The sequence below is a fragment of the Bos taurus genome, chromosome 1 (genome assembly GCF_002263795.3).
Source record: "Bos taurus isolate L1 Dominette 01449 registration number 42190680 breed Hereford chromosome 1, ARS-UCD2.0, whole genome shotgun sequence".
Lineage (NCBI taxonomy): Eukaryota > Metazoa > Chordata > Mammalia > Artiodactyla > Bovidae > Bos > Bos taurus.
Window position 1 is genome coordinate 140,382,333 of NC_037328.1, and position 13,661 is coordinate 140,395,993.

The 13,661-nt window shown below is 41.4% G+C and overlaps 1 protein-coding gene across 1 annotated transcript in view; it reads right to left on the minus strand.

The window, feature by feature from the left end:
- Window positions 1-13,661, minus strand: part of DSCAM (DS cell adhesion molecule) — a 690,454-nt gene that overhangs the window by 250,310 nt on the left and 426,483 nt on the right. The window contains exon 10 of the mRNA XM_059889928.1: window positions 4,201-4,320. Within this exon, the coding sequence (XP_059745911.1) occupies window positions 4,201-4,320 (120 nt within the window). The remainder of the gene's footprint in view (window positions 1-4,200; window positions 4,321-13,661) is intronic.

The window sequence follows — 13,661 nt, forward strand, 5'->3', positions numbered from 1 at the left end:
TTCAGCAAAGACTGCTTGATTTCTGTAATAGCTGCCCTTAAACCACTGCAATTTACTCTGGAATTCTGCAGCCTCAGGATTAAACTGTTGAAACTCTCAGAGAAACAGCTTGAATCTATTTTTTTTTTTCATTTTTTTTTGGTCACATATAGGGGAACTGCACTTAAGATCTTAGTGACTATTTGATTATGGGAGACACATTCCATAAGCAAGACTAAATTTTTCTTAAGACACATCTTTATCATTTGCATAAATATAATAATAATATACAACTTCCTCATTATATTGCAAATATTAAAAAAAACAAGCATAATAATATGTAGTAATATTTTCATCATAAGAAACAGGCAGTACTATAAACTTCAGGAAGGAGTATAAATGAACAAAATGATGACAAGTGGCCAGTACGTATGGAAATCTATAGAAATTACTTACTCTTTGAACCAGTAATTCTACTTATAGAAGTTTATCCACAGAGAAAAAAATAAACACATATACAGAGACCAATGAGATGGAAGTCACTGTGACACTTTAATAATAGTGAACAACTGGAAAAAACAAACACAATTCCAACAGTAGTGTTGGACACACCTGGTTGCCAAGCGTCTACCTTCTCTTCTTACTTAGCGAAGTAGCTAGGGTTGCAGTCACGATGGCCGTATTTAGCTGTGACACAGCCTGCAGACACCCAATGGTGAGGGGCAAACAGACCAGTGAGATGTGAGCAGAAGCAATTTATGACACATTCTGGAGAGGTCCTTAGAGGGAACTGACTCAGGTGGCTGTGACAGCCCTCTCTCTGTATTCCTGCTTCTCCATGGAAATGCAGAAGTGGCCACCAGACCTCAATGGCCATTGCTTAATGGTGGCCAATGCTTTGGTAGAATGGCAGAAGAGACAAATGTTAACAGCGTGGGTCCCTGATGATTGACAGGAGAAAAACTACTCCTGACCTAGCTATACCCGGCTCCTCTTATGATACAGCTTTCCTTGTGGCTCAGAATCTGCCTGCAATGCAGGAGACCCCAATTCGATTCCTTGGTCAGAAAGATCCACTGGAAAAGGAGTAAACCCATGTGGCATTAAGTCACTGAATTCAGTCCTAACAAAGGCAGGAGAACTTAGATGTACTTATTGATATATGACTGTAAACTTGACAGAGACATTAAAAAGTCACATTGAACCCATATTTGCTGCCCTGGAAAGACATTCATTGCCTATTGTGAACTGAAGAAAGATTATGGGTCAGGAAGAAGAATGTGCTTGCAATTTTTTAAAGACTCCAAATTATATGTTTATCTACAGATCTATATATGTATATTTGCCAGGGGACAGGTCTGAAAAACTAGGTAAAAGAGTTTATAGTATTTATCTTTGATTATCTTTGATTGATGTATTTAAAGGGGAATTTTAACTTTAAAAAATTGTTTGCTGCAATTGTTGATTTTTCTTTAATGATTTTAAATTGTATATGAAGTTCAAAGATAAAGAGGCTTTTATAATTTAATTTGCACACCAGTGATGGGAAGGCATAAGACGTCTGAAACACTCATAACTGACATAGGGTTATTTAATCTATGAAAAATCTTCTTATAACTAAATGAGATATGGAGATAAGTATGCAAGTAACATGAATAAGAAATTCCCCAAAGGGGAAACAGAAATGGTTTGTAAACAAAGGATAAAATGTTGCAAACATCATTAGTAATGTACATTTGTAAATTAAAACGTTCCACCCATCACAAAGTATGAGATGGCTGGATGGCATCACTGACTTAATGGACTTGAGTCTCAGTGAACTCCTGGAGTTGGTGATGGACAGGGAGGCCTGGTGTGCTGCGATTCATGGGTTCCCAAAGAGTTGGACACGACTGAGTGACTGATCTGATCTGATCTGATCACAAAGTAAAGTTTAGGGAGAAAAGGATATTATTGAGCTGGCAAGGGTGCAAGACACACACAGCCTCATCCTGCTGGTCAGTATGTATACTGCCCTGATACCTTCCAGTGTGTCCTGGGCCAGTTCAGACCAAGAGCCTTCAGTGTGGTCATGGTATCTTTTGCTGTGTGCTCAGTTGCTCAGTCATGTCCGACTCTCTGTTACCCCATGGACTGTAACGTACCAGGTTCCTCTGTCCATGGAATTTTTCAGGCAAGGCAAGAATACTGGGATGTGTTGCCATTTCCTTCTCCAGGGGAACTTTCTAACTAAAGGGAAAGAACTCGAGTCTCCTGCGTCTCCTGCATTGGCAGGTGGATTCTTTACCATTGTGCCACCTGGGAAGCTCCCTACACATCTATATAAACTACATTAAATCAAATATATGCTGTTTGTTTCCATGTAATGCAACATTCAGCTATAAGCATGGCCCCAAATAAAAAGGGATTGGGCAGATATTCTGAATAACAGAATTTTATTCTGGGATAAACTGTTCTGTTTTCATGTGGACAATGTATGTGGCATGCTGCAGGGCAGTAATCTAAGGGATTTAAACAAATTTAACTGATTCTTCCCCCAACCAAAATGGTGTCTATCCCTCTCTTTCCTCCCTCTTCTCCTTCTTCCTAAAGGAAATACATTCAAGCCGACTATGCGGCAAGAATGCCATTTGCTTTTCTTCAATTGTTGTTACTTCCATAAGAAAGCGTAACATGCTACATATGTTAAGCCTTAGATTGTTAGAAAAAATGTCACTATTTACTTATTTACTTGTTGTTTTCTTATTTATCCTATTGATACATATTGGCCTTCAACTGCTTAATAAATAAGTTACTGAATCAAGACATGTGAATGAGAAAGGAAAGAGAATTTCCAATATATTTGTAAGCATAGTTAAGGAAACCTTCCTGGAAAAGGGCTTCCCTGGTGGCACAGATGGTAAAGAATCTGCCTGCAATGCTGCAGATCAGGTTCAATCCCGGGGCCAGGAAGATTCTCTGGAGAAGGAAACTGCAACCCACTCCAGTAGTCTTGCCTGGAGAATCCCATGGACAGAGAAGCCTGGCGGGCTACAGTCCATGGGGTCACAAAGAGTTAGAAACAATTGAAGTGACTTAGCAGCAGCAGCAAACAGTTAAGGAAACTTTCCTGGAGAAGGTGATAAAATAGACAAAAATGATTTTTACCATGTCTAGAATGGTTCCCTCATTGGTTTCCACACTGCCCATTTTTATTTATGTAATGTTTACAATGTTACTTGATACGGGGAAATTATGCTGTGCCTTTGAAGAGAAAGTATGATTAAGGGTGAAAGTTTGTTTTTAAGAAGATAATACCCAGATGATGTTTTATATCTATGTTATCTAGGTAAATAAAACAAACTAGTTCTATTTTAACCTTCTAAAGCCACCTAACTTTACTTATCTAAATATTGGGGAAATAATTGCAGAGAAGGCAATGGCACCCCACTCCAGTATTCTTGCCTGAAAAATCCCATGGATGGAGGAGCCTGGTAGGCTGCAGTCCATGGGATGGCTGAGTCGGACATGACTGAGCGTCTTCACTTTCATTTTTCACTTTCATGCATTGGAAACGGAAATGGCAACCCACTCCAGTGTTCTTGCCTGGAGAATCCCAGGGACGGGGGAGCCTCATGGGCTGCTGTCTATGGAGTCACACAGAGTCGGACACAACTGAAGAGACTTAGCAGCAGCAGCAATTTCCAACAATGAGTAATTCTGACAGTTTATATTTGTTTCTCCACGTGTATGGGGTCTCCAAGCAGATCACTGTTGTCCAGTATAGGTGGTCAACAGAGAGCTTCCACAGGTGCTGAAACAGTGTGTGAATAACCTGCCTCCCCAACAGGGTCTCTCCAGCAACACTTCATGGCCCAAATGAAAACACTCAGGTGTTTATTAGGGGTGTACACAAGGATGTACACACTTGGTGGAGGTGAGGAAGGATATGTTTGTGAGAAACATCTTTGGAAGAAATGCTCATTTTTGGCCTTTTAAAACAGGGGCCCCAACCTCTAGGACTGGTGACTTGAGGTGGAGCTGCGGTAATAGTAGTAGAAATCAAGTGCACAGTAAATGTAACACCTTAGAGTCATCCGGAAACCATCAGTGCCACTTCTCCCATCCATGGAAAAACTGTCTTCCACGAAGCCGGTTCTTCCTGCCAAAAAAGCTGGGGACTGCTGCTATAGAATATACCATACGTTTGGTAGATAAGAAGCAAACCAAGTGACTTCATACCTTTAGAGAATTTCCACACGATGGTGGGTACAGGGTAACCCTCAGCTGAGCAATTGAGGATGACAGCCTTGCCATAAATCCCATCCTGGTCCCGTGGTTGAACCACAAACTTGGGAGGAACTGAAAAAGAGAGAAATGTCAGCAGTAATTCAGACAACACTGCAACTTATCAAAGGTGTGATTTAAAGAAATTCAAGAATTTTAACATATGGGAAACCACAAAGAATGCTTTACAGATGTGGGGAAATAAAGCATAGGATTTGTAATTAGGAACCATCTGAGGACGTAATCCCAGAGCAGGTGATTTGTCTTATTATATCAGTGAGCTAATGCAGACGGAAGTTGACTTGCACTGGGGGACGCTGGATTCTGGAGTGTGGCAGTTTGACTAAACCAAGGGAATGTGACATTTTGTTTTTGATTTGTGTAATGGCAAATCTTCAGGGATCCACTCTTGGGTGTGAAAGGTTTAAAGCATCGAGTATCTATTCTTCCTCTAACAGGAGACAAAGGGAGGATTAATAGGCTCTTCCTAAAGGCAATAAAGAACACAACATGGTATTGAACTTTTTCTAAAAGTCTGATGAAGGCACATGGACCATTATTCCTGACATCAATATGCCTTCTGTGCCAAAAGGGGACTATGGAAGCCAGTTGAATCGAGGAGCCAAGATGACTTTATAGAGTACCTATTTTAAAAATATATAGATTAAGTAACTGCTTATTTGATGAGTTTTGTGGGATGCTGAAAAAAAAAAAAAACAAAAAAAACACCATCCCTATGCAAAATATACACATGTACTTTGCTTAAAACATACCTGCCAAGAGAAAGCAAGTGTTTTGAGTTAAGTTACTTAGCATCACTGACTCGACGGATGTGAGTTTGAGTGAACTCCGGGAGTTGGTGATGGACAGGGGGGCCTGGCGTGCTGCGATTCATGGGGTCACAAAGAGTTGGACATGACTGAGCGACTGAACTGAACTGACTGTGATTTTAGATTATTCCAGTCTTCTCTTAAAGAGAAGAAACAGATTTTTCCTAGGAGAGGTAGCATCTAAAGGTATTAGAACCCAGAAATCTCTTTCAGCAGATTCGTGGCTAATTGTAGGATGGATTTTTAATGTGGCAGTCACAAGGTTATATGAAAGGACATGGATCACGTCAACCATTGACTAAATATTTAACAAATGTGGGGGTTCTTCCTCTTCTTTCCACAATTCCTCATAAGGCTAATCTTCTCTGCTTTGCAATTTCCAGAGTTCTTCATTTAGAGACAGAAACGTGGGCTCATGTGTTATAGATATATAGGAATTCCAGCCACCATGAGAAATGGACTGAGGAGAAGGCTGTGCTTGTGCCTAGTCCCTCCAGTCACGTCCTACTCTCTGTGGCCCCGTGGACTGTAGCCTGCCAGGCTCCTCTGTCCATGGGATTTCCCTGTCAAGAATACTGGAATGTGTTGCCATTTCCTACTCCAGGGGATCTTCCTGACCCATGGATCAAGCCCACTTCTCTTGTGTCTCCTGCGTTGGCAGGCAGGTTCTTTACCACTAGTGCCACCTGGGAAGCCCAGGGAGAAGGTTAGAGTCTATGTTAGTTAGGATTTTAGAAGCACACTGAAATGGCATGAGCCATAGTGAACGTTACTTTACCCATAAAACAGCCAAGAAGGTGGAACTGACATCAAAACAGGAAGCAGCTAGAGATGGAACTCATTGCTGTGTTTCTCAAAGAAACAGCAGAGGGTGACAGCTAAGAGCACAGAGCCAAAGGCTAAACACCTGGGTTCACTCTCCAACTTTGCTGCTTCTAAGTGGGTCATCTTGTGTAAGTCGTCAAATGTTTCTTAGCTTTTATTTCCTCATCTGTAAACTGGGGATTCATTTTATAGACTTGGTATGGGGATAATATGAGTTAAGATTATAATAATTCTTAGTACCTGGAAGATATAAAGTGTTGTAGGAGTGTTGGTTAATTTAGGATATGCAGGTATGGCCAGCTTTAACATATCATGAACAGTTTCCAATCTGCAAATTAAATATTTGCACAGCCAATAGGTCTTCTCATAATGAGCAATTTTACTTCACTAGATGGTATTCTGAGACAAGTGTACTCAATACAATCTAAATATATTGAAAATAAGGTGATAAGGGATGTCTGTTTCATGGTGAGAAAATTTTCTAAGAAAACAAAAGGCTGGAGATTTTATAAAGCAAAGTTTTTTTTTTTTTTTTTTTTTTAGCAAAATTAACCTAACAATCACAAGGGTAGATTGCAAAGTTTAAGACATCATGTCAGAATCATTCTGTCCAGGATGGTAGGTAAAAAAATGATCGTCTACATTCAATGTCTATTTGGTTGAAATTTTGCTAAGAGCACTGAATCCCTCATCAAATGGACAGAGGAATTCCTCTGGAAGAATGTCTAATTATCACTGATCCATGATCCCTCCCCTCAATTTGGTTCTAACCCAAAGAAATGTTATTTAAAAACTTATCAAAGAGGTTTACATGGAAAATAACCACTGACATCTTGTAAGTATAAGGCAATTACAGATGGAAATGGCTCATAAAATTGAGAATTCTTTCATATGCTCTCTTCAATCTCCTGGAATCAGGTACAGGACAGAGAAGACTGGTGTACTGCAGTCCAAGAGGTTACAAAGAGTCAGACGCGACTGAGCGACAGAACAGCAACAACATCAGGTACTAATGACCTTCTCTCAAAATGTGTCACCTATCCTCAGATTCTCTTCCTCTTCACTGCCATGGCCTAGTCATGATGGATGGACAGGATGTGTGATGAAGTGTCTCCATCCATCTGGTTTCAGTACCCCAGGCTGGACAGCTCCATGCATTTTGCCATGGAAACACACCAAGAAAGGAGTCTCTGCTGTCTCAGGGCCTCCTCTAATGTAACACTCACTCACTTTCATGGGTGCAACCCAGAAAAGTGGGAGACGATCACCCACCAATGAGGTATGGGCATCAGGATAAATGTCCTGTTTTTCCATCCTCCAAACTTATGGGAGAACTGTGAGCTGTACTCTAACCTGTGCTTCTCACACCAGAAGGCATCAGCATCACCCAAAGCATTGATTAAAACCCAAGTTGCTGAGCCATGTCCCTAGAAGTTTTGACTCAGTAGGTCTGAGGCAGGATCCAAGATTCTGCCTTTTCTAATGAGTTCTCATTCTAACGAAGAATTCTCAATGAAGAATTGGTGATTTTGACCTGTAGTGTTGGAGAAGACTTTTGAGAGTCCCTTGGACAGCAAGGAAAGCAAACCAGTCAATCCTAAAGGAAATCATCCCTGAATATTCACTGGAAGGACTGATACTGAAGCTGAAACTCCAATACTTTGGCCACCTGATGTGAAGAACTGAGTCATTAGAAAAGACCCTGATGCTGGGCAAGACTGAAGGCAGGAGGAGAAGGGGATGACAGAGGATGAGATGGTTGGATGGCATCACCAACTCAATGGACATGGGTTTGAGCAAGTTCCGGGAGTAGGTGATAGACAGGGAAGCCTGGTGTGCTGCAGTCCATGGGGTCACAAAGAGTCAAATGTGACTGAGCAACTGAACTGAACTGACTGAATGAGTTTCAGATAATGCTGTGGGTCGAGACATCACCTTTGAGAACCACTGTTCCGTGTGATGCCTTGGAAGGTTCCCAGAAGGAATGAGCCCCAGTTGACCACAGCAGCAACTAGCTCATTAAAGCAACTTTTATAGATTTTCCCCCTCCTTTCTTGATCTCATTTCCCTTCATTCTTACACTCTGGGTTTCAGGAATTACACGTTGAATACATGATCTACAGCCAAACCTGTGACTAACACTGCTTTCAGTAGGAATTTAAGCTGACACAAGGTGAAAATTGGCTCTTATCTGGATTTCTGAAACAACTTCCTAACTGGGATATGTGCTGCCTTCTGGCCCACTTGAAAGCATTCAGCACACAGTCAGGTGAAAAATCCTTCAAAGACACTAATCACGTGATGGGACTTCTGTGATTAAAATCATCAGTTCATCACATTGTTTCTGGACATAATCCAAACTCTCAGAATATTTTGAAGTCTCCTTATGACTTGAGTCCTCAATCTCCAGCTGCATCTCTTGATAGTCTTCTCTTGCAGGGCTTACACTATTCTATCTATTCTCTGGGTCCCCCTGGTTCTTCACATGCATGCTAATTCACTTCAGTCATGTCCAGCTCTGTGCAACCCCATGGATGGTAGCCTGCCAGGCTCCTCTGTCCATGGGATTCTCCAGGAAAGAATACTGGAGTGGGTTGCATTCTCTTCTCCAGGGTCTTCACATAGGCTTCTGTATTTCTTTAACATATTATCAATAATTATTATTTACATCTCAGCTCAAATTTCACTTAGCCTGGGTGCCTCCCCAGAATCATCCTGCATTACCCTGTCATAGCCACAGAAGTTTGATGTTGCTTGGTTAAATTCCCGCCTCCCACACCTGGCTGCATCCTTGGGGATACAAGAACCATTCTTTTCTTGCAGACCGTCACACCCCAGCACACAGTACAGTGCGGGAACACAGAAAGTATTCTGCAAATGTTTGCTGAATGGACAAAGCAATGAATGGAAATTATGATTCCAGTTTTAAAGACTAGAAAACAGATCTTATCCAAAGTACCATGGCTCAGTCAACAACTCAGATCAGAGAGACCCTTGAAGCACAAGATCTCTGAGTAGGATGGGTCTGGAAACACCATCTGACAGAAGAAGGCACAGGGCACTGTAGGAAGATTTTGGCCAAGGAGATACAAAACTGGACGTGGAACAATTACAGAGCTGTTGGGACAGTTGTGATTTTGGCCTAAACTAGTGATAGGACACAAAGACTGAAGATTCTGTATTTTCTAAGTTATAATTCTCCTAAGTAGCTGTTTTCCTTTTTAAAATACATACATATACATATATATGTTTATGCATGCTAAATTGTCTAGTTTTGCCTGACTCTTTGTGACACTATGGACTAATCTGCCAGGCTTCTCTGTCCATGGGATTTTCCAGGCAGGAATACTGGAGGGGTTGCCATTTTCTCCTCTACGGGATCTTCCTGACTCAGGGATCAAACCCAGTCTCTTATATCTCCTGCATTGGCAGGTGGGTTCTTTACCACTAGCACCATCTGGGAAGCCATATATATATATACAAATAAATGTTTATGGACAGAGGAGCCTGGCGGGCTATACAGTCCTCGGGGGTCACAAAAAGTCAGACATGACTGAGGGACTACGACTTTTCTTCCTTTAGGATATATACATATCATATATATATTTGGGCTTCCCTGGTAGCTCAGATGGTAAAGTGTCTACCAACAATGCAGGAGACCTGGGTTTGATCCCTGGGTCGGGAAGATCCCCTGGAGGCAAGAATACTGGAGTGGGTTGCCATTTCCTTCTCCAGGGGATCTTCCTGACCTAGGGATTGAACCTGGGTCTCTCTCATTGTAGGCAGACACTTTACTGTCTGAGCTACCAGGGAAGCCCATATATATATATATATATAATATGCATATATCATAAAGGAAGAAAAGTCGTAGTCCCTTGGTCATGTCTGACTTTTTATGACCCCCATGGACTGTATATAGCCCACCAGGCTCCTCTGTCCATATATACACACACACACACACACACACACATACACACATAGGTTTCCTTTTATTTGCATAATGCTTCATTTGTGATGGACATTTCTGCCAACATAGTTGGCTCTCCAATAGTGAGAATTTTCCAGTGGGGATGAAGGGTGATTAAAGAGATAGAAGGGATGGGTTTAAGCAAATAATTATGTCGCATCTCCAAAAGGCAATGCAGGCCACTGTTGCCATATATTTCTATGAGTCATAATCGCACACACACTCTGTATGGCACTCTCTAGGTCCATCAACATCTTATAAATGACCCAATTTTATTCCATTTAAAATGGCTGAGTAATATTAATTTGTATATATGTACTACATCTTATTTTTCCATTCTTCTGTTGATGGATGTTTAGGTTAAGTAAGTCATAAAGAGAAAAACAAACACTGTATATTAATACATGTGTGTGGAATCTAGAAAAATGGTATGCTGCTGCTGCTGCTAAGTCGCTTCAGTTGTGTCTGACTCTGTGTGACCCCATAGACGGCAACCCACCAGGCTCCTCTGTCCCTGGGATTCTCCACGAAAGAATACTGGAATGGGTTGCCATGTCCTTCTCCAATGCATGCATGCATGCTAAGGCACTTCAGTTGTGTCCGACTCTGTGCGACCCCATGAACAGGAGCCCACCAGGCTCCTCTGTCCATGGGATTCTCCAGGCAAGAATACTGGAGTGGGTTGCCATTTCCTTCTCTGAAAAATGGTATAGATGATCTTATTTGCAAAGGAGAAACAGAGACACAGATGTAGAGAACAAATGTATGGATACCAAGGGAAAAAGGCACAGGGGTGGGGGGAATTGTGAGATTGGAACTGAACTATATACACTATTGATATTATGTATAAAATAGATAAGTAATGAGAATATTCTGTAGAGCATAGGGAACTCCACCCAGAGCTCTGTGGTGACCTAAATGGGAAGGAAGTCCAAAAGGGAGGGGATTTATGTATAACTGCATCACTTTGCTTTACAGTAGAAACTAACAGAACATTTTAAAGCAACTATAATAACAATTAATTTAAATAAATAAATAAAAGAAACAATAATTGCAAGCACATTACTCCTGTCCTCCTAGAAAGAGTAATTTTAGATGTATACTTTCTAAAATACCCAGTCCTGTCATGCAACCCATGTAGCCTGACAGTATCTGAAGTTTGGAAAGGATTCTTCATGGTGCTTAAAATGATGGTTGTTTACATGATCATTGGCTTTCATCTATTTATTAAGGGGAAGAATGATTTTTCTGTTTTAAAGGGAGGAATAGCTTGTTTGAAATTGAACAGGTATTTCTCAGTGTTAGATACAGTCCAGTGTTTTATGTCTGGAATTCATGGCTATGTATAGGGAAACAGTGGAAACGGTGACAGACTTTATTTTCTTGGGCTCCAAAATCACTGCAGATGGTGACTGCAGCCATGAAATTAAACGGTGTTTGCTCCTTGGAAGAAAAGTTATGACAAACTTATACAGCATATTAAAAAGCCGAGACAAGACTTTGACAGTAAAGGTCCATATAGTCAAAGTTATGGTTTTTCCAGTAGTCATGTATGGATGTGAGTTGGACCATAATGAAGGCTGAGTGCCAAAGAATTGATGCTTTTGATATGTGGTGCTGGAGAAGGCTCTTGAGAGTCCCTTAGACAGCAAGGAGATCAAACCAGTCAATCATAAAGAAATCAATCTTGAATATTCATTGGAAGGACTGATGCTGAAGCTGAAACTCCAATACTTTTGGCCACCTGATTCGAAGAGCCGACTCATTAGAAAAGACCCTGATACTAGGAAAGATTAAAGGTAGGAGGAGAAGGGGACAACAGAGGCTGAGATGGTTGGATGGCATCACTGACTCAATGGACATGAGTTTGAGCAAACTCCAGGAATGGTGAAGGACAGGAAAGCCTGGTGTGCTGCAGTCCATGGGGTCACGAAGAGTTGGACACGACTAGGAGACTGAATAAAACTACAACCATAGCCATATGAAGACTGAATAACAACAACAATCCATAGCCATATGGGTTTCCCAGGTGGCTTAGTGGTAAAGAATCTGCCTGCCAATACAGGAGACAAGGGTTCAATACTGGGATCAGGAAAATCCCCTGGAGAATGAGCTGCCAATCCACTTCAGTAAACTTGCCTGCAAAATCCCATGAACAAAGGTGCCTGGTGGGCTACAGTCCAAGGGGTTGCAAAACAGATGGACATGATTTGACAATTAAACAACAACAATAACAAAGTAGCTGTATATTTCCAAAGAATGGCTGTAGGTTTCCCTAGCTGTCAACAGTGATGGGAATTTCTTTTTATTGAAGATAAAACTGGAAGCTACTTTTGTGGTGGCAGTGGAGGGTGGTGGTGCTGTATAAATAGATTGCCATTCTCTGCTGGATGGTATTTAATCAAGATAGTTAGTTGATCAAAACTCTAGGTTAGATTTATGACACTGGAAACTAGACTCCAATGGCTTCCTGTTACACCCAGAATAGATGACCTGGCTGCTCCCTCCTCTCCTATTGAATGGTGAGCACACGGGTCTCTGGCTGTCCTTTGAAACACAAAACCCACTCCTGACTCAGGGTCTTGGTACTTGTTTGCCTCTCTGCCTGTAACTGGATTCCTACAGAGACCTGTGACTCAACCCTCCCTTTTGTCAAGTCTCTTTTCAAAAATCTCTTCAGAAAGGCTTACCCTGTCCAGTCTTTGAGGGGAAGGGTTAGTTAGGGAGCTTGGAATCTACACGTATCCACTGCTATATTTGAAATGGATAACCAACAAGGTCCACCATATAGCACAGGGAACTCTGTTCAATGTTATGTGGCAGCCTGGATGGGAGGGGAATTTGGGGGAAAATGGAAACATGTATGTGTAGAGCTGAGTTACTTTGCTGTCCACCTGAAACTATCACAACATTGTTAATTGGCCCTACTCTGATATAAAATACAAAAATGAAAAAAAAAAAAAAAAAAGGCTCACCCTGTTCATCCTGAAACTCCATTCTCTTATCACTCTCATTCCTCCTACCAAGTTTTACTTTTCATAGCACAAGTAGATGTCTGATATCATCTGTATGTTCATTGCCTCTCTCCTGCACTGGAATGTAAGTCTTTTTTTAACTTCTAAATATTATATTGGAGTATAGTTGTCTTGGAGAAGGAACTGGCAACCCACTCAAGTATTCATGCCTGAAAAATTCCATGGAGAGAGGAGCCTGGCAGGCTACAGTCCATGGGGTTGCAAAGAGGTGGGCATGACTGAATGACTAAGCACACACACAGTTGTTGAACAACTTTGTGTTAGATTCAGGTGTACAGCAAAGTGATGCAGTTATACATATCCACATATCTATTCTTTCTCAGATTATTTTCCCATTTAGGTTGTTACTAAGTTTTATGAGGCAAGGATTGGGTCTCCCCATATTGACCACTCTGTATAACCAGCACTCAGTTCTTGTTCAATCACTCAGTCCTGTCTGACTCTTTGTGACCCAAAGGACTGCAGCACGCCAGGCTTCCCTGTCCTTCACCATCTCAAATCCATGTCCATTGAGTCAGTGATGCCATCCAGCCATCTAGTTCTCCATTGTCCCCTTCTCCCCCTGTCTTCAGTCTTTCCCAGCATCAGGGTCTTTTCCAATGAGTCATCTCTTCACATCTGGTGGCCAAAGTATTGGGGCTTCAGCTTCAGCATCAGTCCTTTCCAATGAATATTCAGGACTGATTTCCTTAAGGACTGACTGGTTTGATCTCCTTGAAGTCAAGTCAAGAGTCTTCTCCAACACCATAGTTCAAAAGC